The 23,020-nt window shown below is 40.3% G+C and overlaps 1 protein-coding gene across 10 annotated transcripts in view; it reads left to right on the top strand.

Annotated features, from left to right (window-relative positions):
• The window catches only part of SLC10A7 (solute carrier family 10 member 7), a 156,852-nt gene that overhangs the window by 6,465 nt on the left and 127,367 nt on the right, over window positions 1–23,020 (top strand). For all 10 annotated transcript variants that reach the window (XR_012628811.1, XM_074867427.1, XM_074867420.1 and 7 more), the window contains 2 exons: window positions 2,346–2,482; window positions 10,556–10,631. Coding sequence is in view for 9 of the 10 variants with exons in the window: in XM_074867427.1 (XP_074723528.1) it covers window positions 2,346–2,482; window positions 10,556–10,631 (213 nt within the window). In the remaining variant the exon portion in view is untranslated. The remainder of the gene's footprint in view (window positions 1–2,345; window positions 2,483–10,555; window positions 10,632–23,020) is intronic.

Genomic DNA, 23,020 nt, shown 5'->3' with positions numbered 1-23,020 from the left:
AGGTGACTGAGGTCCTCTTACATTTGTAGAAATAGTCTTTTTCCAGGAATGACAAGAACATTTGATTCCACCTTAATATAATGCTCTTTCAGTTTTCAGTGACTGGATAGCTTGCTCTTTTAAAGCAAATACCTCCTATAGGGCCCCAGAAATTAAATCACATTACCTGAGTTATCCATTTCAGTGAGGAATTTGGCAAGCTACTGAAAACACTGTTTGCTCTGTGTGGGTGTTTGTACCACCTAAGTGTGGCTGGACGGCAATGGGGACCCACGCTGACCGGTGAGAGGCTAGGATAAGCTCTCTAAAGGGTCTGAAATACTGGGAAAGACAAGGTAACCTGTTCTGCCTGGTGTGCAGAAACAGTCATAACGAGCAGCTTCTAGTAACTTTTCTGAGACTTCAGATTTTTTGAGGACTACAGTGATGAATGTATTTTGGGACAAGCCCTTGTAGATTCTAAGAAGGTGAAAGCTGTTTGCCTGAGTGTTTGTTCTGTGATGATACAGTCTAAGGAATAACTGTTCTAAAAGGCAGTCACTAGAGACATTTTAAAGACGTGATTCAGATCTGGAAAGACCTGTTCCACTGATACAGGATTCCTTCACGCACTAGGTTGGCTCTTTTGTAATCACCTGCCTTGCTCCCTGGAAGCTCTAACCAGTCTTTCCCAAGTTTTTGTCTTGGATTTTGTTTTTGAAAGTATCACACATTTTTCTTCAAACCACCTGTTTTTCAGACAATTTTCCAATTGTAAAAATATTAAATTGAAAGGGCACTTCTGTATGTGTGATGGTGCCTAGATTGGTCCACTAGGAAATCCAGGACTGGAGATAACTGGTCAGGAAAGAAGGAATTAGCAGCTTTGCTGAAAGAAGTCACTTGCTTTGGTTTTTCTTAATTGTATTACTTACTTTTAAAGCGTACACTTTTATGTAAGTATTTCCAGGTATCTTTTCCTCCTGCACAGGATGCGTTTCTACTACTAGATGTTTTATTTTTGCTTTCTTTTTGAGGCAAGATGAAATAGTACTACAGTGAAGCTGTTCATAATGCCATAGGTACTGTGACAGGTTATGTGTGAAGAAGGCCTGTTTTTTTCATGCAGGGTGATACTAGCCTGCTTAAGAGCTTGCCTTATTTAAAAAAAAAATGTTTCAGTCAGTTAACCAAGCACTGAATGTAATGATATTTCTTGGTAAAACTGGATCAAAATGTACATTTCAAGTCCATGTTTTGTATTACTTTAAGAATAAGATATGAACTGATGTGCATTTTTTTTGTGGAAGGTTTTTTCCCCTAACCCTAATTTAGGAGGTAGTTTTATTAAGAGAGGGGTTTTTTTAATACATCTGGGGTGTCAGATAGCTGGAGACTCCTAGCAAATTAGATTTTGAATAAAAGTGCCATCAGTTCTTTTCTTGTGGCATTGTTTACTTGAAAAGAGTGCAAGCTATCTTGAGAGGGAGGAAAAGGAATTTTTCTTCTCAATCTATGAGAGTTGTAATGAGCTGAAACGTACAAAGCTTTTTCCTTGTACTTGAAAACTGTGTAGAAGATCCTTGGAGTGCCCGAGAAGACAGAAACAGAGACACAGAGCTAACTGAAGAGTTTATGGTGTAAGGATACTTGATCACCTCTCTGGAGTGCTCTTACACTATCTAAAATGATTTTTTTTTTTTTCTCAGTCCCCAGCAGTGTTTTGCAATTTATTTCTCAAATTTTATGGCTTAGCTGTTGTTAGCTTTTTATGGTCATGGTATTCTTTATCAGCCTAATTGTTTTTCAGTGAATTTCCTATCTGTTGATACCATAAATAATCAAAATCTGATACAGATTGCTTTTTATATTTGCTAGTATTTCCTTAAAAACACCCACCACAAGTGATGACTGTTTGTAATGTAAACATCCCTTTTTCACGGTATAAATGAGGATCACAGTTTGTGGCTCTCGTTAGAGAAACCTGAAATCATGTGGACACTGCAAATTTCCCTTCCTCTTGATATTAGCAGTCAATAAAGTAAACAGGCTGTCAGCATAGTTAACACAGGGTTTGAAGCAGTGACAAAGTGCTAGGGCTGCCTGCTGAAAAGCTACTGTTATGAGAGCTACACTGTTATTGAAGCGGTGGACAATTCTTCTGGAAAAATGCCCAGGAGCAGACAGAGCTTTTATGTTGTCTGGATGTACTTCATTATTAAAGAGGAGATCAGATGATCCCTAAAGGTGCCTTTTTGACATGCGCTCTCTTTGTATTATAAAGATGATCCTAGTTTTAAAAGCACAAACGTGATCTTACTTCAGCTGTTATGACTGCAACTTCCTCTCTTCTTTTTCTTTTGCAGGAGCTGACAAGTGCTTTGATGCATGTGAAACTACACCTTTTTGTCCAGATTTTTACACTTGTGTTCTTCCCAACAGCAATATGGCTCTTTCTTCAGCTATTATCAATCACACCTATAAATGAATGGCTTTTAAAAGGGTATGTTTAAGCATAATGGAGTGAAATATATTTGTAGCTGTCTTAAAGGGATGCCTATCCTGCAATGGGTGTTTTAAGACTTGTATTGTGAACAGATTTTACTGGTTGCTATTGTGCTTCAGCACTTTACTGTTGAAAACACAGTACATGCACAAGACTATTCTTTCAGGAACCTCCTCTCATTTTTAGGAAGTCTGGTCAGTTAGTTTCGTATGTAGGGAGCTTGCAACAGGTTAGCTTTCTTTCACAAGGGTCTCAAGGAGGATGGGGAGGAAAGAAAAGCAATGCTGAAGGAAACACATAAGCCAATGAATAAATACTGTGTATGCCACGTACTGGTGTTCTTTTCTGTTTTTAAACAGTCTATATTGAGCACCTCTTGCATGTGTCCAGACTGGGGTTCAGTATCAGGTTCTAGCTAAATTATGGAGGAAAAAAAAAAAAAAAGGAGTAAAGTTTTATAGAAGGAGAACTTTGATATGAGCAGAAGCTCAGTGACCATGAAAACAATGTATTTTAAATCTTTGGTGTACTCTGCCAACATGTGCTTCCAAAGCTGCGTTGATGGTGTGGTAGTGATAGATGTTATGAAAAATCAAAAAACGAAAAAGCTTTTTTCAAAATCAAGGGTCAGTACCTAGTGCCATGCAGCTATACTGGAATGTTTGAATGCAAAAATCAATTATTTTAGAAGACTGCTTAAAGAATCCTTGTTGTTTCTACTGCTTGGTGAAACACTGCTTGGGGAGAGTTCCCTGTCTTAAAAGTTTAATGATGAAGCTGCTCTTGCTTGTTTTTACAAGGCCTAAACCTCAAAGAGCATTTTGTTTTGCTTTTAAGATGCTTCTCCTTGTGTTCTAAGCGTGAAGTGGTCCAAATGATACTGAGAAGGTGAAACTGAGATGACATCATTTAACAGTTAGCACTGGTTTGCTTAATAGTATTAGTTCATCAAGGAAATAACGAGGTTGCTATACAACGTCCAGTTGCATTTGGCTATTCATAGCAAAGGTTATTCTTTAAAGTAAAATCATTGAAGCTTTTCCTCAGCTTGAACAGAGGCATAATTTTACACAGTGAGCCAAAATTCCCTCCTAATCCATGCAAGTCTCAGTTTCTGAAGTGCAAGATGTAAGTGATTTTTGTTGTTTTTGTTCCTTGCAGCACTTCTCATCCCTTCTTTCCTATGACTCTTATGCCACTTTGGATCTTAGTATTTAAGGAACATGATCTGTTACATGCACAAGTATATGTGTATATATATACATAACACACCTGTGAAACTGTGTGTAAAACTACACATATATATTTTTTTAAAAGTAACACTTTTACGTGTATCTCCTTAAACATGGAGCCTAAACCACTCTCATTTTTCATGAAGGTGTGTCTGTGTTTTACTAGTGAGCTAGTATACTTTTGTATGTTTCAAGGTGCCTTGCAAGCACTTGTTTCTTGAGTACTATTTCTTTTTTGGCTGTGTTTTATCTTTTAGTGCAGTAACTCACAGAATCACAGAATTGTCTAGGTTGGAAAAGACCTTGAAGATCATCCAGTCCAACCATTAACCTAACATTGACAGTTCCCAACTACCATATCCCTAAGCGCTATATCGACTCTACTCTTAAACCCCTCCAGGGATGGGGACTCCACCACCTCCCTGGGCAGCCCATTCCAACGCCTAACAACCCCTTCTGGAAAGAAATGCTTCCTAATATCTAGTCTAAACCTTCCCTGGTGCAACTTGAGGCCATTCCCTCTTGTCCTATCGTTTGTTACTTGGTTCAAGAGACTCATCCCCAGCTCTCTGCACCCTCCTTTCAGGTAGTTGTAGAGGGCTATGAGGTCTCCCCTCAGCCTCCTCTTCTCCAGACTAAACCCCTCCAGTTCCCTCAGCCTCTCCTCATACGACATGTGCTCCAGACCCTTTGCCAGCTTCGTTGCCCTTCTCTGGACATGCTCGAGTAATTCAATGTCCTTTTTGTAGTGAGGGGCCCAAAACTGAATCGAGGTGGGGCCTCAGCAGTGCCGAGTACAGGGGTAAGATCTCTTCCCTGTCCCTGCTGGCCACGCTATTTCTGATACAAGCCAGGATACCATTGGCCTTCTTGGCCACCAGGGCACACTGCTGGCTCATGTTCAGGTGGCTGTCAATCAGCACCCCAGGTCCCTCTCTGACTGGCAGCTCTCCAGCCACTCCTCCCCAAGCCTGTAGCGCTGCTGGGGGTTGTTGTGGCCGAAGTGCAGCACCTGGCATTTGGCCTTATTGAAGCTCATCCAGTTGGCCTCAGCCCATTGCTCCAACCTGTCCAGGTCTCTCTGCAGAGCCTCCCTACCCTCGAGCAGATCAACACTCCCACCCAACTTGGTGTCGTCTGCAAACTTACTGAGGGTGCACTCGATCCCCTCGTCTAGATCATCAATAAAGATGTTAAACAGGAGCGGCCCCCAAACTGAACCCTGGGGGACACCACTCGTGACCGGCCGCCAACTGGATTTAACTCCGTTCACCACAACTCTCTGGGCCCAGCCATCCAGCCAGTTTTTTACCCAGCAAAACGTGCGATCATCCAAGCCTCAAGCAGCCAGTTCTGCCAGGAGAATGCTGTGGGAAACGGTGTCAAAGGCCTTACTAAAGTCAAGGTAAACAACATCCACAGCCTTTCCCTCATCCAATAAGCAGGTTGCCCTGTGGTAGAAGGAGATCAGGTTTGTCAAGCAGGACCTGCCTTTCATAAACCCTTGTTGACTGGGCCTGATCATCTGGTTGTCCCACATGTGTTGTGTGATGGTACTCTGGATGAGCTGCTCCATCAGCTTCCCGGGCACTGAAGTCAAGCTGACAGGCCTGTAATTTCCCGGATCACCCTTCTGACCCTTCTTATATATGGGTATCACATTGGCCAATTTCCAATCTGTCGGGACCTCCCCGGTCAGCCAGGACTGCTGGTAAATGATGGAAAGCGGCTTGGCGAGCACCCCAGCCAGCTCCTTCAGCACCCTCGGGTGTATCCCATCCGGTCCCATAGACTTGTGTGTGTCTATGTGATGCAGTAGGTCAAAGATTATCTCCTCCTGGAATGCGGGGGGGTCATTCTCCCAGTCTCTGTCTTCTGGCTGAGGAGGCTGGATTCCCCCAATACAACTAGTCTTGCTATTAAGGACTGAGGCAAAGGAAGGCATTAAGCAACTCAGCCTTCTCCTCATCACTTGTTACCATGTTTCCTCCTACATTTAGCAGGGGATGGAGACTCCCTGATCTTTCTTTTGCTGCTCACATACTTATAGAAACCTTTCTTGTTATCCTTGATTGCTGAAGCCAGATTAATTTCCAGCTGGGCTTTAGACCTCCTGATTTCCACCCTGCATAGCCTCACAGCATCTTTGTAATCACTGTGAGTGGCTAGCCCCTTCTTCCAAAGGCTGTAAACTCTCCTTTTCTCCCTGAGTTCCAGCCAAAGCTCCCTGTTTAGCCAGGGTGGTCTTCTCTGTCGCCAGCTTCTCTTACAGCACCTGGGGACTGCCTGTTCCTGAGCCATTAACACTTCCTTCTTGAAGAGTGCCCAGCCTTCCTGGACCCCTATACCCTTCAGGATCATCTCCCAAGGGATCCTTTCAAGCAGGTGCCCAAACAAGACAAAGTCAGCCCTTTGGAAGTCCAGGATGTCAGTTCTGCTTCCCCCTCTCCTGGCCTCCCTCAGAAGAGAGAACTCTATTATTTCATGATCGCTGTGCCCTAGTCGGCCTCCAACCGCCACATCATCCACCAGTCCTTCTCTGTTCACAAAGAGGAGATCCAGCAGGGCACCTTCTCTGGTCAGTTTGCTCACCAGCTGTGTGAGGAAGTTATCTCCCACACATTCCAGGAATCTCCAGGACTGGTCCCACTCTGTTGTGTTGTATTTCCAGCAGATGTCAGGGAAGTTAGTCTCCCACAACAACAAGGGCAAGCGATCGTGAGATTTCACCTAAATGCCTATAGAATATTTCATCCACCTCTCTGTCCTGGGTGGGTGGCCTATAGTAGACTCCTACTACAACATCTGGCCCTTTGTCCTTCCCCCTGATTCTAATGCAAAGACACTCCACCCTGTCTTCACTACACTTGTGCTCAAAGCAATCATAACAGTCCCTAACATACAGCGCCACCCCACTGCCTCTCCTTCCTTGTCTGTCCCTCCTAAAGAACTTGTAGCCATCAGTTGGCACACTCCAGTCATGGGAGACATCCCACCATGTTTCTGTAATAGCCACAGCATCATAATTTTCCTGTTTCATCACGGCTTCAAGCTCCCCCTGTTTGTTACCCATGCTGTGTGCATTGGTATACATGCACTTCAGATGGGCTGATGTTTCGCCCCCTTCCCCATTCACATCTAGTTTAAAGTTCTCTCAATGAGCCCAGAAACTCCTGCCCCAAGATCCTTTTCCCCCTCTGGGACAGGTGCATCCCATCCAATGCCAAAAGGTCTGGCATCCTGTATACCCACCCAGGATTGAAAAATCCAAAGCCCTGACAGTAGCACCAGTCTTGGAGCCACAAGTTCATCTGTTGAGTTCTCCTGTGTTCTTCTTCATCCAGCCCCACAACTGAAGGGATGGAGGAGAACACAATTTGTGCCCCCGACACCTTAATCAGTTTCCCCAAGGCCCTGAAATCTCTCTTCATTGCTTTAGGCCTTCTCCTGGTAATGTCATCGCTACCTACCTGAAAAACCAAGAGCGGGTAGTAGTCCTTGGGTCTCACTAGAGCGGGGAGTTTTGCCGTGAGGTCCTTGACCTGGGTCCCAGGGAGGCAGTGACTTCCCTATGAAGCGGGTCTGGTCTGCATATTGGGCCTTCGACACCCCTCAGAACTCCGTTGTATTGAGACTTCGTTCAATGAATGGTCAGATTGAGGAGTTTAATGAAGGTGGGGTTTTTCTTTTTGTTTGGGTTTTGTTTTGGTTTGTTTTCTCAAGGTACTTTCTTGATAAATACTGCTGTTGAGGACATGCTCGGAGCAGCAGCCATGGTGTGGCTCTGAAGGCATCCCCTGCAAAGGGAGCCTGATGGGAGCTGTACTTTCAGTCCTGTGGAGGTGCAGAAGATACTGAGCTCTGTCCTAATTCTCGGATAAGACATTTTAAAGCAGGTACTTGCATGTCCCTATAGGGGTACCTGAAAGGAGAGTGAGGAGCTGATGTGAAGAACTGCCTGTGTCTTGGCTGCTCTGTGTAACCAGAAGTTCATCCGAATGCCCCACAGCTGTAGTTTTTATTCCCTAGAAATGCTGAAGTACCCTAAGGACAACAGCGCGGGAACAAGACAGGCTTTGGCAAAGTTACTCTTTCTCCTCATCACGCATATTTAGCACGGCTTGTCCTGGGAGCTAGTTGATAGTCCTCACAAAGGCCTGGAAAAATAGGCAGGTGCTCCCCAGGGCACGCAGCACCCTTTGGCAGGGCAGCTCCCCTGGGGACTGTATTGCTCCGCTACTCTCTACACAAGGTTATACCTAAAGGGTACAGTCAAGCCCGCAGTTAATTTCCTGTCTTGCTTCAGAATGAATGGTAGTTTCTCCCATCCTCTATAATGGTCTGTTTTGCTGTAAATGTTACTTGAGAGGCAGATTCAGATGCTACCAGCTTTTCATCTGTGTTTCTACAGTGTTGGTTTTTTTTCTTCCTCTCTGTCTGGGGTGATATTAGGAGATTTGTTGCTCTGCAGTTATTTCAAAATATATAAAATAGAGGAGAAACTGACATCATCCCAAGCATCTTTTAAGTTATTTTTTTGTTAGCTGACTAGGTTTTGCATCCCTTTGAAAAGGAGCATGTAGCAGATTATTAATGTTTGCACAGATTTCACCTCTTCTGCCACTCTTGGCGTATAGCATTTACAGCACAGGTGATAAGGCATGAGATGCAAAGATCTGGTAGCAGATATGACTTTGGGAGTTCCATATCTAAAATACGGGGCTTCAGACCCTACTACTCAGTTGTCTGTAATGTATCAACAGAACAGGTATTTATCACTCTTCAGCAAGTGTTTGGACCCCTGATATTAGTGCTTATAGCATGGCCTGAACCAGTAGAACGTTTGAGCTTGTTGGTTGGTATCTGGAGTAATCTGTTGGCTATTAGAGCAGTTTGTTTGTATATTGGTAGTATTGTGTGTCACTGATACAAAGCAAGAAAAAAGTTCACAGATGCTGTGATCAAAAGTATTTCCATTTAGCATGTACCAGTTTTTTGGTAGATTAGTATTTTCATATGAAGAATATTTAAAACCATAGCTTGATAGTGATTCTTATTTTTTTTTAATTCCAATTGTATTATGTTAAATTTGAGAGGGTTAACAGATACTGTGTTATTAAACCTTTCCCTTATAGTGTGGAAAATCCCTGACAGCTGAGATGAATGTCCTGGCACACATTTCATACCTTTCTGGATAACGTTGAACTTAATCCACCCCTTATTAGTGCAGGTGAGAAGTTCAAGGAGCTGGCTGCCAAGAGACCACATAGAAGAGAGATAACAGTAATCCCCCCAACCGATGTAGGGGATGGACATCAGACTCGCCATGTGTTTTGTCTGCTGTGTATTTTCATACCTATTTCCAAACTTTCCACACCATTTCTTTTTCCTGTATTTCTTTTCTTTTCAATATCAGCTTATCCTGCTAGGTGCTGACAACTCTCTGCTTCCATAGCTTATTTCACTGTAAGCTAAAGGTACTATATACTTCCAAGGTGGTGCTTGGCACTTTGTGATTGGATTTATATAATGCTTACATTGCTTGCCTCTTTCCTTTTCCACAGTGTCTGTAGCTGACAAACTGAACTGTCATTGTCATTTACCTGTTTCTTCTATTTAAGCTTTTTTGTATATTTGCAGCGTATCAATTGCACTGTAATATGCTCCCTGTTGCTTGGATTTAATACTTCTGTTTGCTACAGCGCTTTGACACTGCGTTTCTTGAGGATGGACTAATGCAATTACAAGTGCAAAGTAGTTCACCACTAGTAATTGGTTGTTCTGAACTGGAACACTGTCTCAAACTCCAGTACTTGAAAACATATGTAGATTCCATGCTTTTGGGGGTTTTGCAGACTGTTTTATTCCACGCCTTACTGTTCTTTCTAAATCAGTGCAGTTTTTCTTCAGAAACTCCATTTTACTTAGCCCCAGATTTAATTGTAATCTATTGTGGTATGTTCTTGTTTCTAAACACACATTTGATACAACTAATTTTTGTAATAACCAGTTTTTGTGGACTGTTGTTGAAAACAAAGGAAGGTTCACCACTTTTTTTCTTACTTTGCAACTGCATTTACTATCTACATTGATAATTTTGCTGCACAAACAATGGAAAAAATGACAGATAACAATAATAGTGTATTTCAGACTTCTAAAATGCAGGAGATAGCTTTTGATGTTTTGATTAATGGAAGACAGGTGATTTTACCAAGAAGCGAAAACCTGAATAAAAATGAAATATTTGATGGCCTTTTAATGTTCAGGAAACAAAAAGCTTAATTGTTGTGGTTCTTTGTTTGTTTTGTTTTGTTTTTTTAGGTAGGGGTTGATGGAAAACAAAGTGTAGTGGAAACCTGAAATAGTGAGCATGGTTCTTCTTACTCTTCTACTTAGCAGTAAATGTTTCTATCACTGAACAGCTTTTTCAAGAAAATAGGAGTCTACATCCTTATTTTCTTTTTTTCCAAATAGGTACAGGTATCCCAAAATACACTACAAACTTTACTACATCAGGACACATGATGCAGTTATCTTTGTGATAGATGTGTAGATATCTTTGTGGATGGTAGATACAGTGCTACAGATGGGGAAATGGAGTCCCAGAGAAGTTAAGTGTTTGGGTTTTTAAGTGGTGGCATGACTCTTCCCTATGGTTGGTGAGAGATGACATGGAATTCCTGCCAGCTGCTGCAGGGCCGTAACTGTAACACAAACTGATTGGGTTGTGCAGGTGATAAGATGATTGTTTCTACTCAGCTATTTGTATTTTAAGGTTTTAGGTTGCATAGTGTTTGCATCACGTGAGGAATGTAACATTTCTTTTTGTTGTTTTCAGCTTGCAGACAGTAGGCTGCATGCCACCTCCTGTGTCTTCTGCAGTAATTTTAACCAAAGCTGTTGGTGGAAATGAGGTGAGTTTTCATTTTGTTTTTGAATGCTTTAAGTTCAAACAAATATCTATTTATGGTAAACTAATGTGGCGAAACCCTGACTGCAGTTGTGGTGCTGATTGTGGTTTGTAAAAAATTCTAGAATTAAAGCTTGGGTATTGCTTGTGTCAAACAAGGGAAGTAGTGATATGTTACCTGCTGGCATTGATCAAACTGAAAGAAGCTGAGTGTTCTGAGGTGGTAGAAAGGTTTCTGAGAGAAATTGGTGTGAGGAGATTTCTGCTTGTTGCTGCACTGTAATTCCTAACTGTATAATGTTGGTATGCTGTGTACTGGTTATCTCAGCCCATTAGCTTTGTGGTGAAGGTGTGCCCTTGCAGTGATTGTTTGGATGGTGTTTAGTGTTAAGAGGGCTTATAGTAGGAGTTCCTCAAGCTTGAAGCCGCAAAGGTAGCAAGCGAGATGATGGGGACACAAACATTAATTTAAATCTTACGTTATTATTTGAGACTGCATGAAATGAAAATTCTGGGAACATGGGAGTTTTCTGACAGTGATGCAATGCGAAGTTCTCAACAGATAGGAAATGCCAGAACTGAAGTTGTTTGTGCAAACTTGGTTTGATCACATTATATGGCATCTGCTGACTCATTTCAGACTCTTTCTTTATGCACAAAACACTTGCTTTTTTCAGGAAGACCAGGTAGACAGCATTTAGGAAATAAATCCAGGTGTGCTAATGAATGAGGTTGTTTCATTTAGATGGGCTTCCTCATAACTGCTGAAGGTGGATGAGACCTAGTAGGTGAGGAAGGGAGAGAATAACACTAAAAGAGATTGGTTTTAAAGCTAGGGTTCTTGAGATGCTGTTCTGGAGGGTTAAGGCCAAATCTTAATTCAGCCATAGAGTTTCTGTGTGAGGTTGGGTGAGTCACTTCAACCACATTTTTAAAATAAGGCCATTAGTTGTGTACTTCTCATTTTCTGACTTCAAACTCCTGGGACCGATTAATGTCAGCTTTAAAAACACATGATAGCACTGAAATAGATTGAAGTTGTACTTTGTACTGACAAAATGCTGTTTAATTGCTCTACCCTCTGAAGAGAGACCCAAAGCATCTCAAGTCAAGCATCTCTAATTACGGGCAATCCTGATGTCCAATCACTGGCTCCTAGTTTGCTACCTGAAAACAAGAATCATAAAGCTGTCTGATGGAGGTGCTGTGGAGTGATTGGTATAAGGAAATAATTCAGGTACATAATAGAGATCAACAGAGAAGTGACAAGTTTTCTAGTTACGATTCTAGATGTAGGTGCTATAAATTACACAAAAATGCCACATAGTGAGCAGTGAGGATGATATGAAGTATTGAATGAGTGCTCATTCAGTGTTAGCATTGTCTGTCCTATCCTTAGAACAAGGAAAAGATCCTCTGGAAAAAAATAAGGTGTGATTGGTTAGTCAAAGGTGATATACAGCATTTGTCTGCACGAGAGAGAGAGAGGTGCTTTAGTTTCTTGACCATTAAAGTTCACTTTTTTTATGGTAGTTTTCTTCTGGGGTGGTGGGGGTGTGTGTATTTTATATTAGCTGAAAACCAGAAACTTTCTATCATGTGAGGCATGTGTAAATAATTGTATAAATCACTGACACAGTAAGCTTAAACCTCTAATTCTGTACCAAACCTGGTATTGGAGGAATGTAAAAATTGTTAGTGGTTTTTACAGGTAGTTGCTGAGAGCAGAGACAGGGTGAATCAAGAATTTGGTCTTGGGAGTTGAGAGTTCTCAGTCAGGCTCTAGGAAGGTATGCAAAAGAGAAGCACGCTCAGTGTAGACAAAGTGTGTGGCAGATTCATTGCCAAACTTGAGCAAGTTTCCAATGTAAACTGATTTTTGGAATCTGATGCTTCCCTGTCACTCAGACTATTGTTAAATTTCTTCTGAAGAACAGCAACTCATATCTCTCGTGCTAGAGGAGAAGACCCTCTCGCATCTCTCCTTGCCAAATTTCACCTAAGCTGTTATTGATATAGTTCCTTTTCTGACATGAGCAGAACAATGCATTTTTTTCCCACTTTAATTTAAATCCATTCTGATATATGAAGATTTTAAACCTGGAAGTCAACTGGAAATATAAGTGATTGTACTGTGAGAGCATTTGTTCATAATAATGTCTCTTAGACTGCTTTTGCCTCGTCAACCATGTATCCCTTACCTGGAGAAGTTGATTTGTTTGAGGGTGTATCTACACTGCATAATGTAATATGAAGATAAATGAGCTTGCTCAGAAGCAATATAGTGAGGAAGCTCCACATGAGCTAATTAGTCTGAGAAGTGTCCTGCTGCTGTAGAGTACAGGCACACCCTCAATAAGTGCTCTGAAGACCTCTTTGGATTTCTTGAAACACAGCACATGAGAGCTGTGGTAGTTGACTGTGTTGTGACAGTGTAGAGGGTTTTAGGTTTTCTTTATCTAAGTAGAAATGACTGTTGAATGTTGGTTTGGACTTGGGTTATCCTCAAAGAAATATCAAGTGCTGTGGCATGGTAGAAGGAGTACTCACCTGGGGCTGAGGAAACATGGATTCTATTTTTAGCTCTGTCATTAACCTGTTGGGTAAAACCGAGTGGGGTATATTGTCTCTGGGGTTAGCAGTAATGGGTAATGGCAACTTTGAAGTGTTTGAAGATCAGTGCTGAAAAGCTTTATGTAAGAGCTGTATTTTATTGTTCTGGGACAGGGTGATTAAGTATTTGGTCAAGTGCTTAGAAAGAGAGTCTACATCATTAGAAGGTCTTGGATGCAGGATTTTGCTGCATATCAATTGGAAAATGTGGTTGTGAGATAAGATGTTTTTGTTCATCTTACAAGGATCTGGTATTTTTAATTGATACATGCCTGAGCGCACAAAATAAAATGTTCTGCTTTTTTTGTCTGAGGAAGGTGTGGTCACCAAGGCTGATAGTAAGAATTCTGATTAAACTGTGTTCATCATTGAAAAAGTTAATGTTCTGGGATTGTATTTGCAAACCCAGGTAAGCTAAAAATCTTTATTATTTAGTTGTCAGTGTTTAATAGCAACTATACAGTCTACCAGTGTTTGTTTTCCTGATGGTTCAAACACATGGTATATCAAAAAAGTGTATTTAAGCTTTAAGTCCTCTTGATCTGTGTATAAGAGTACAACAGCTGAACAGTTACTCAAGAGTGTAAATGTAAAATTTACAAAAGCAAAAATAAATCTTCCTTCTTCCTATACAGTGTATAAAATAAAATCTTCCTTCTTCCTGTACACCAACCCTGTGATCTATACTGCTTTCAAATTTCTAGTCTTAGCAGCTGCTAGACGTGCCTTCCAAACTCTACCACGTTAGCCATTTATGTTACTTTGCGGTATGCCTGATAGATGAGCAGGTGGGAGCTGGTTTTGATGGTTTGGGCATTCCAGAAGAAATAAATCTTTATCAAAAGCCCTTTCTCAGCAGTAGCCTTCCATTAATAAGGGAAGACAATCAAGCCAGTTAGCACCTTTGCTTGTTGTAGCTGTGGCATTATGGTGGAGAGAAGCATTATATTTGGAAGCTAAAAGGCTTCTAAGTCTTTTGGTGTTTGAGGGTAAAAATGAACTTCTTCACTTAGCTCTGATGCATGAGTGGTTTGGTGGCTTGTTTTAGGGGACTTGAAGGAGCTTTCTTCACAAGTCATAGGAGTTGTAAGGATGAAAAGATCTCTGTAGCTTTATAAGAAAGAAATGGATGGACAGCAAAGAGATAATCAGACTAAAAACCAGTAACAGATTTTATAGGAGTATTGGATTATTTTTTTTTTCTGTAATCAATGGAGGAGAAATCCAGTGTTGGCATTAGCAGAGTGGAAGAACAGAAGATTCTAGCTGCAAAGAAGATAATGCAGTCACTATTTCACTTTCAGTACTGCTTGTTACAAGAGACTTAAGACAGACTTTTCAAATCTCATTTCCTTACATATCGCCATTGATGGCAGCAGCAGAGGTGTTCAGCTGTTCAAGACAGTATACTGCTGCAGAATAACTTGTGTACTAGTAGTGATACAGGTACTATGTTTTGAAAACGTTTAATATGTGGCATTGTAAGATATTTACCCATGGTTGTTGGAAGAAGATACAGTGGAGATAAAAACTTATGTCCAAAGATCTGCCTATATAATTCAGACTAGCTAGGAGCTAGTATCATTCTATCCAGAGAGATGTTGGCAAATGAGAGATGTAAGTGGTGCAGAGGAAAACTCTGTGTTCTCTTAAGAGCTTGGCTTTTGGAGGAGGCAAAGATGATTTATGGCTATTCTGTCTCTTGTTTTGGTGAAAGTAGCTGTCCTTGATGCAATGAGCAGAAATACAACTTGTCTAGTAGGGCTAAAAATTCACACCTATTCACTCTGTGACCCACTCTTAGGTTTCTTCAACTCCTCTTTCTGGTCTCTGTATGTGTGGTTTGTTCTCTCAGCTCTCTTGCAACTCATGTTTCGTCTGTCTGTTTCTCCCTCTTGTCATGGTCCACTTGGTGGACTTGTGATGGTTTGTTTACTACGATCCTGAAAGCGCAAAATTAAGGCGACCAACACCAAAGGGGATTACATCAATCAGACAGTGAAACTTTATTGTGTTGCCTGTGAAGCAGCACGCGATAGTTAGAGATGGGTGAAAGAAAGGGGAAAAGTAAAGCTAAGTTTAGAGAGGAGAGAAGAGAAGGAGATGTTATAGCTACCACTGCTGATCTCCAGACATCCTAATGGTCCCGGGTCCATCTAATGCTCCGTTGTCGATCGTCATGATCCTTGGTGGGGAAGCTTCAAATTTTCATTGTCCAGAAGTCATCTTTTATGCTTAGTGACACACTTTGCTCCTCCTCTGCCTCAGGGATCTCCGCCCTTCTCAAACGAGGCTACCACGCATGCACGAGGGGGAGTGTCTGAGGCATGGTCGGTCTTAGAGGCGGGTAGCCTTCAACCAGGAAGTGTGTTTTGGTATTATAATGAAGCAAAGTTCGTCTAAAGTTCATGATTTCTCCATCGATGTTATGGCAACAGTTGCGATCCATCTTTTTTGACAGTAGCTATGTGGTCATCTCTAACGGCTCTGGTTAGACTAGATATTAGGAAGCATTTCTTTCCAGAAGGGGTTGTTGGGCGTTGGAATGGGCTGCCCAGGGAGGTGGTGGAGTCCCCATCCCTGGAGGGGTTTAAGAGTAGGGTCGACATAGCGCTTAGGGATATGGTGTAGTTGGGAACTGTTAATGTTGGGTTGATGGTTGGACTGGATGATCTTCAAGGTCTTTTCCAACCTAGACAATTCTGTAATTCTGTGGTTAGGCTCAGGTACTGAACAATAGCACAGCACTCTGTACCACACGGCTCAGGTACCGAAGAACAGCACTGCACCATATGGTTCAGTACTCAGGAGAATAGCACAGCACTCGTTGTGCTACACAGTTCTGTATTCAGGGCCTTTGCACCGTGTTCCACTCTTGGGATTGGCAACTGTGTTCCAAACAGGCCATTGTTGGGTACCTTCCTGTCCATGTCCCTGATGATAATGTTGAGACAATGCTGAGCTTCTGACCGACTCTGACACCTCTTCACCCTGATTTTTCCATCATTCCTTTTGTGATCTCTTCCTATATGATGTTACTTCCATTAATCCTGCAAATAACTTTCTAAAACAACCTGTTCCTAGCTTTTGTCACAAATACATGTAATTAGCAAAGCCAGTTTCAAGTACTGAATTTAATTTAATGCATATGAAGCCCTACGTGAACAAAAGCATGTTCATATGTACACTGGCAAAAATTAAGGAGATATCACTATGAGAAATCAAAATTTAATTTTTAATTTGGTGGTATTTTCTCACTTAGTTAATTGTTTCCATCGTCAGTAACACGAAGTGTCTTGATTTGTGAAGAGGACATTCTGTGTAGTTAAAAAAAATTGGAATGAAAAACAGAAGGCCTCACTTAATTATTCTTTGCTCTTGTCGAGCCATGAAGGGTCAGGATTTTACTGACATTGTAGTGCCACAGAACGCTTTTTTGTGTGTTTTTTTTTTTTTTTTCTCTAAGAAGTCTTGTAGTTTTTCACTAAAATTATAAAACCCATTTCTTTAAAAGTCTGCTTCTAACTATCCATTTCTGCAAGAGAGAGACACAAGAGCATTTCAAGGTGCTGTAAAGACAAACCTATTAAAAGCTCAGAGATCCTCGGACAGAAGTGCTGTAGAGATGCCAGATACTACTACAAAGTATTCAGACAGCAAATGTCATACTCTCCTTAAGAATCAAAGTAATGAAGAAAAGAGATTGAAAATTAGATCTATAAGTCTATTATCAGTTTGGGAGAAAAAACAATTTGCAATGACTTTTATGGCAGCTTAATGACATATTTTTGAAAATTGTAACATAACAGGCAAGAGCTGTGATGGAATTGTACAGATAAATCGTGGCAGACAGTTCATTTTATTGAAGAATACTTTGGCTATTTTTCTGTCTTATACACAACAAAACCATTGAGGGTTTTTTGTTCAGTTAAGCTGTAGCTTGTATAAAACCTCTTAATCAAGGTACTGTTTTATTTTTTTGCAACTTTCATGTGGATCTGCTATGCCTTTTGTAAAACAAGCTGTTGCATATGCGAGACAGGAGTTTGAAGTATAAAATAAGCTATAATGAAGAAAGCTAGAAAGGTATTTACAAAATAAGATACAGAGTTCTAGTATTGGTTTTTAGATTTGTTTTTGAAGCAGATGTAGAACATAAAACCGAATTTGCAAGGTCTACAGTTAGCCTTTTGGCAAAAGAATAGTAACGTTTTCTCAACAAATTATATGCAATAGTTTCAACTGACATTTTAAAATAAAAAGCATATGAGTACTTACTAGGAAATGAACACTGGAAAATTCCTCTGTTTGAGTGGTGGTTTTTTTAAGTAAAAACAAAAAAGTGAACCCTAACACTACTGTGAAGTCACAGGAAAGATATTGATTTCTCTAAAAATATCTGAAGTTCTTTGAACCGTGTATACATGTACATTAACCTTTTAAAAAACAAAATAAAATGAATAAGAATACAAGCTCTAATGGTTTGTGATTCATACGCTGATGCACCAGTGTACCAAGAGTGTTTACCCTTGAAAGGTAACACATGAATATTATGAAACAAAATAATTTAAGATCTTCAAATAAACTGTGTGTGTCATGATGTTTAGTTGTCTTCTATAATATAGTTATTTCTTCTCTAAGTATAAGTGAAAATTTGCAGTAGTGTTGTCTAAAATTTGATTTCCAAATTGCACTTAAAATATTCATATTTTTAGATTTTGTTTATGAGAGGGTAAGTAATTTCATTCTATTGTTTTTAAATCTGATACTGTAAAAGGAAAAAACCTATAATGAAAATGTTTTTTTTATTTCTTAAGTAATAAATTTTGTCTGCCCACACAGATTAAAAAGTTCTAAATGAAAATGTAACTAATTCTATCATTAGATACTATACTGAAGTCTCTGGGAAATGTATGTGGGTGTCAGAGGACAAATTTAGGGAAGATGTCTGTACTTCACATGTACAAATATAAAGAATTAACTGGGTCAGCATAAGCCTTGTATGTACATAGGAGCTGTTGTGCTGTTAAATTTCCCCTTACTCTATTCTAGTATTGCAGTCTAATTTTTTATGTATCCTAAGAGTTTACTTTTCTTTTACCATTACTGTGCTTTGAGCAGATGGTTTTTATTGAACTATTTATTGACACTTAGGGTTTTTTCCTTCCCTGAGTGGTGAGAGCATTTTATATCCATCAATGCATAGGAGTAGCCCAAATTATTACTTACAGTATGAATTTCATCACTATAATGTGTCCCAGTCATGCAGCTCCATTAGATATCTCTAGAGTTCCTCATTGTCTTCTCAAGTCTTCCATAACCCAAAGCAATTGTGGAATTTTCTGGGTTTTTTTTTTTTTTTTTTTCCTCTCTCACTGTTCTTTCATTTATCACTGGTAGTTCTAATACAAATCCACTGCTAAAATGGTTCAGAATGGAAGGGATTTTCACTGGCATTCAGCTCTGCTCACAATTCAGTGGAAGCAAAATTCAGGCTAATAGTGAGGCTTCTGAAATCCCCATATTCGAGTGCTTCACCTCCAAACTCCTTACTTAGTTTGTACGAAGTTTCAGGTTTTCTGAACACCTTTGAAAAGCAGCTGATTTACTTACCTAAGGTGTCAGTGGTGAGTGGTTGAGTAGACTTGTAAGAAAAGATTTAATTTTGTCCCTGGTTGCCAGTACCTCTAACTCAGGGTCTCTCATATGATTCATAAGATGTCCAGTGGAAGAAGCCCCTCTTGTATGCTCTTGGGAGCGTAAGAAATTAGGGAAGTGCAAGAAAATATATTATTAAATCTCTTAACTGCACAACTTTATCTACTCTAATATGTATGACACAGTACTTGCAGCCTCCTGCATGTTCAGCCTTCCCAAATCTGGGGTGCTTGTAGCTGCTCTGCCATAATCTAGGAAGTTGTAAAATTGCCTGTTTAAATTATTCTAAACTGCTTGGGCTATGGCTGGAAAGTACCTGATATCATCATAGCCTTGTGTTTTTACAGCTGTGTTTGCCCAACTCTCCTAGATGTGACTTTGTAACAGGAGTGCTTTCAGAGGCTTTGCTGTTGCTATTCTGCAGTGCTTGGCTGAGGAGATCAGTTTGTCTGCTACGGGACATTCAGTGACCCTGAAAGCTGTTTGTGGCATAAAGAAGCCAGGACAGAAGAAGAGTCTTGCTCTCACGCTTGACAAAAATGGCCTTTTAAAGCAAGGTGGTTTTGCATTTGTCTTGGTCTGCAGTTTAATTCAGTGTAAAATTATAGTGTGCAAGAGCTTCCTTTATTTAGCAGGGAGTGCTGTATGAAATGCATCGCCTAAACAAAGCAAGCATTTTTAACTGTTTGAACAAATCAGTAATACTTCTGTAAAGATGTTTGCAGAGAGTGGGGTCTACTGCCCCCCTAAAATTCAGCTTCTGTACTCTCTGCTGTTTAACCTTTATGGCTCTTTGAAAGAGAGATTGCTGGTATTTTACTAGCGAAGGAAGTGTGTTACTCACTTTGCCTACCTCAGTCCTAGAAAAGAAAGGCTATCTTTTGGAGAGCTGTGAAGACGGGAAATATTATTCTGAAGGTGACAGCTTCAAAAAGTTACAAGTGATTTGTTTACAGTGGAGTGTTTTATGCAGTCTTAATTGCCTTGCATGATGCCAGCATTCGCTGTAATAAGGGTTGTTTTCTAATGGCTTTCTTTTGTCAGAGCAGTGGGGTTGTTTGCTGGCACTGAAACCCAGCGACACGCTGGGTTCTGGTTCTGCTGTCCCTCGCCTGTTGGCTTGCAAAGCAAACGCTAATTTAATATGAATTTTAATAGTAAGTCAAGCGTTTAAGCATTCCATAGGTTCAGATTGGTGTTAAATCACAGAAACTATTCAGCTTTGTCTGTTGCTTGTAGGTGGATTATTTTCTACTGTGAACAATAAAGATGGTTCTTTTGACATCTGTTCCTGTGTTCACCTGTCTCTGTGGACTTGGACCCTCTTGCATGAGGGGATACTACTGCAGATAGTTTAGCATGGCTGTTGGTGGCCCCAGCATTGTGACTGGGAATGAAAACATGTATTTATAAAACTAGCAGAAGCTAATATGCAACAGTATTGATTGTCAAAAATGGAATTAATTCAGTATTTCTTTCTAAAAAGAACATTTGGAATGATAATGTGTAAAGCATTGCTAACATTTTGAAATCTGAGAAATACCTTTTATATATAACTGTTTGCAGCTTGCTGCAGATAAAATTAAATGTGTCTGTTGAGAAGACAAAATGCCCTTTAGGAATATCTTTAGTGGAGTTAGTCAAGGAGAGCATTACTGTTCTTGAAATGTGCAAGTTCTGAACACTGGCTTGTAAAGGGATAATGTTACATTGTTTCTCCTTTCTTAAATTTGTCCTTTGTGTGTTAAAATCAAAGCTTCAGAGTATTTCACTTGGGAAAGTGTTTCTATCCAAGCACATTTTTGTCTGCTATGAATATATTTGCTTAGTGGCTAGTAATAGTATATAGGAAAGAAAGCAATCAGGCTTGCAATTGCAGTATTTCTATAATTTGTTTTCTTTAGCTCTCTTTTTGCGTGTGCAATATGAAGTCTTGGTTTGTGGAATTTATAGCTGTAAAACATGAAGCAGGATTTTCAGTTAAAATTACTATTATCTTTAAATTTAATTATTTTTCAAGGAAACTAAATTGATTTTATTATCCTTTTTTTCATCATTATGATTACGAAAGAACATCGTGTAGGTTTTTGTCTTCAAAATTGTTTGTCGAATGATTGCATTCAATACGTATTAAGAAAAAGTGTCTTACATTCTGTGAGGAAAACCTCATCTGTGTGAAGACACAGAACAAATTTCTAGATTCCTTTATTTATATAAAAATAAACAAGCCCAGATTTATTTAAAATGTTTTTTACAGAACTCTTATGAGAAGATAGGATATTTTAGAAGGGCTTTCAGTTTATATTTTTCTGTTAAACTCACTTTTTGTTCATTTGTTTAGAGCATTTGGCAAAAAATGTGGAGAGCAGCAGAGCAGCAAATTTTCTCTGATTTCAAAGTATTATTTAGGCTTGTTTTTGGAAAATATTGGCCCTATTATGAAGTCTGAAAACTGCAAGCTGCTGGTAAACTGTTTCTGGACGTGTTGAAGAAAAGCCACATGCCTCCTGGGAACCCTTTTTCAGCCATACACTCCCCACAGCCAGGTGCTTTCCTGCTCGGCTAGGATTTTTGCAGGTGTTCCCTTGTGCATATGGCCTTTTCGGTGTGAAATCCACTACTTCTGCTGCCACTTCTAAATTAACAAGGGTGGAGGGGAAACAACACCACTTGGAGTAGCTGTAGCAGAGGCTTAGACTCGTGGACTCCCATGGGAAGCCCCCATGAGAAGATGGTAGCGTTTAGGAAATTTGGGGGGGCAGGAGACTGACAAAGGAGCATTAGTGTGTTCACTCCACTATAGGTGCCCTGAAAGCACAAAAGCCCCTGATTATTCATCAGTGTGGTGGTGGGGGAAGTAGTTTTACCATTAAATACAATCTTTGTCAACCCATTCAGTAACTCATCATATATATCCCCACCGCAAGCCACGTTTCCAGACCGTTTGCTTCTCTGGCATTTCAGGTCCCTTCACCACCCTCAGCCTGACCTCTCAAGGTCCGTGCTGGCTGCCTCCGAATCCTGCCCTGCCTCAGGCTCTTGTGGCTCTCTGCGCATCCCCTGGGAGGTGGCACCAGCTGCCTGGCCGCTCTGCGAGACGGTGCGAGGCAGAGGTGAAGTGGGAGCTGGTAGGAGCCACGGTGGCGCTTGGCAGCGTGTTATCATTCATCGATGTGCACTTAACACTGTGAGGCAGTAGCTATGTACTTTTTGACTAGGGCTGCAAGTCAGCGTTTGAATTTAAGGTAAATAACGGTTCTGAAGGAATTTTCCCCAAGATTCAGGGGAACAAAAGACTTACCTTATATTGAGGTGGATATGGTAGTTCTGACTTCCTCTATTTATTTTTAATAATAAAGGGTGGTTTAGTAAGAAATACATGAGCACACAAAGAAGCTAGTGCACTGCTTATCAGCAAAGAAGTCAGCAGCCATAGACTAACTAGGTAGTCTAATACAAAAGTTCTGGTAATTATGTGGCACATAAACTAAAGAGAATATTACTGTGCTTGAACTGAATTGTGCTTGAGCTGGTAAGTCCAGAGTAACAGTATATTTTCTGAATTAACTTGTCAATTGACATATATTACTTCCATGAAATTTTGAAACTCCCTGTTCTAGCAGGTACTGTGGGTTATTGCAGCAAGGTTCCCAAAATGTTGAATTTCTAGCGTGTGGATGACTTTGCTTAGCCAGACTCTTTTGTTGTTATATTTTGTAATGATCTAAATTCATTTTGTTTGTTGATATTGTTGCAAAATATCTGTAATGTATACAGGGATGTATACTTTGATACATACCGTGTGAGTGTTTCAGCTCCAACTGCATATCCAAAACCTTTTAAAAGGAAATCTCAATGAGCCCCATGGGGCAAAGTAAATTATTACATGTGGTGAACTCTCAAGTCATAGACCAAGGTCATGGCAGTGAGAGTGTATTTCAAAAAGGTTTTATCTGTGCTTGGAAAGCAAATGAAATCTCTCATCATTAACTTTAGAATAAGAGGATTTTCACTAGAGGTGAAAGATCAAGTTCATGGCGGACATAATGGAGTCTGAAAAGTTATTTCTGAGACATAATACTAGGGCATGAAACATTCACTGAGGTTTTCACATTATCGATG

Source organism: Strix uralensis, chromosome 4 (assembly GCF_047716275.1).
Source record: "Strix uralensis isolate ZFMK-TIS-50842 chromosome 4, bStrUra1, whole genome shotgun sequence".
Classification (NCBI taxonomy): Eukaryota; Metazoa; Chordata; class Aves; order Strigiformes; family Strigidae; genus Strix; species Strix uralensis.
Note: the sequence above shows the minus strand (reverse complement) of the source record. Positions and strands in the feature narration are given on the sequence as shown.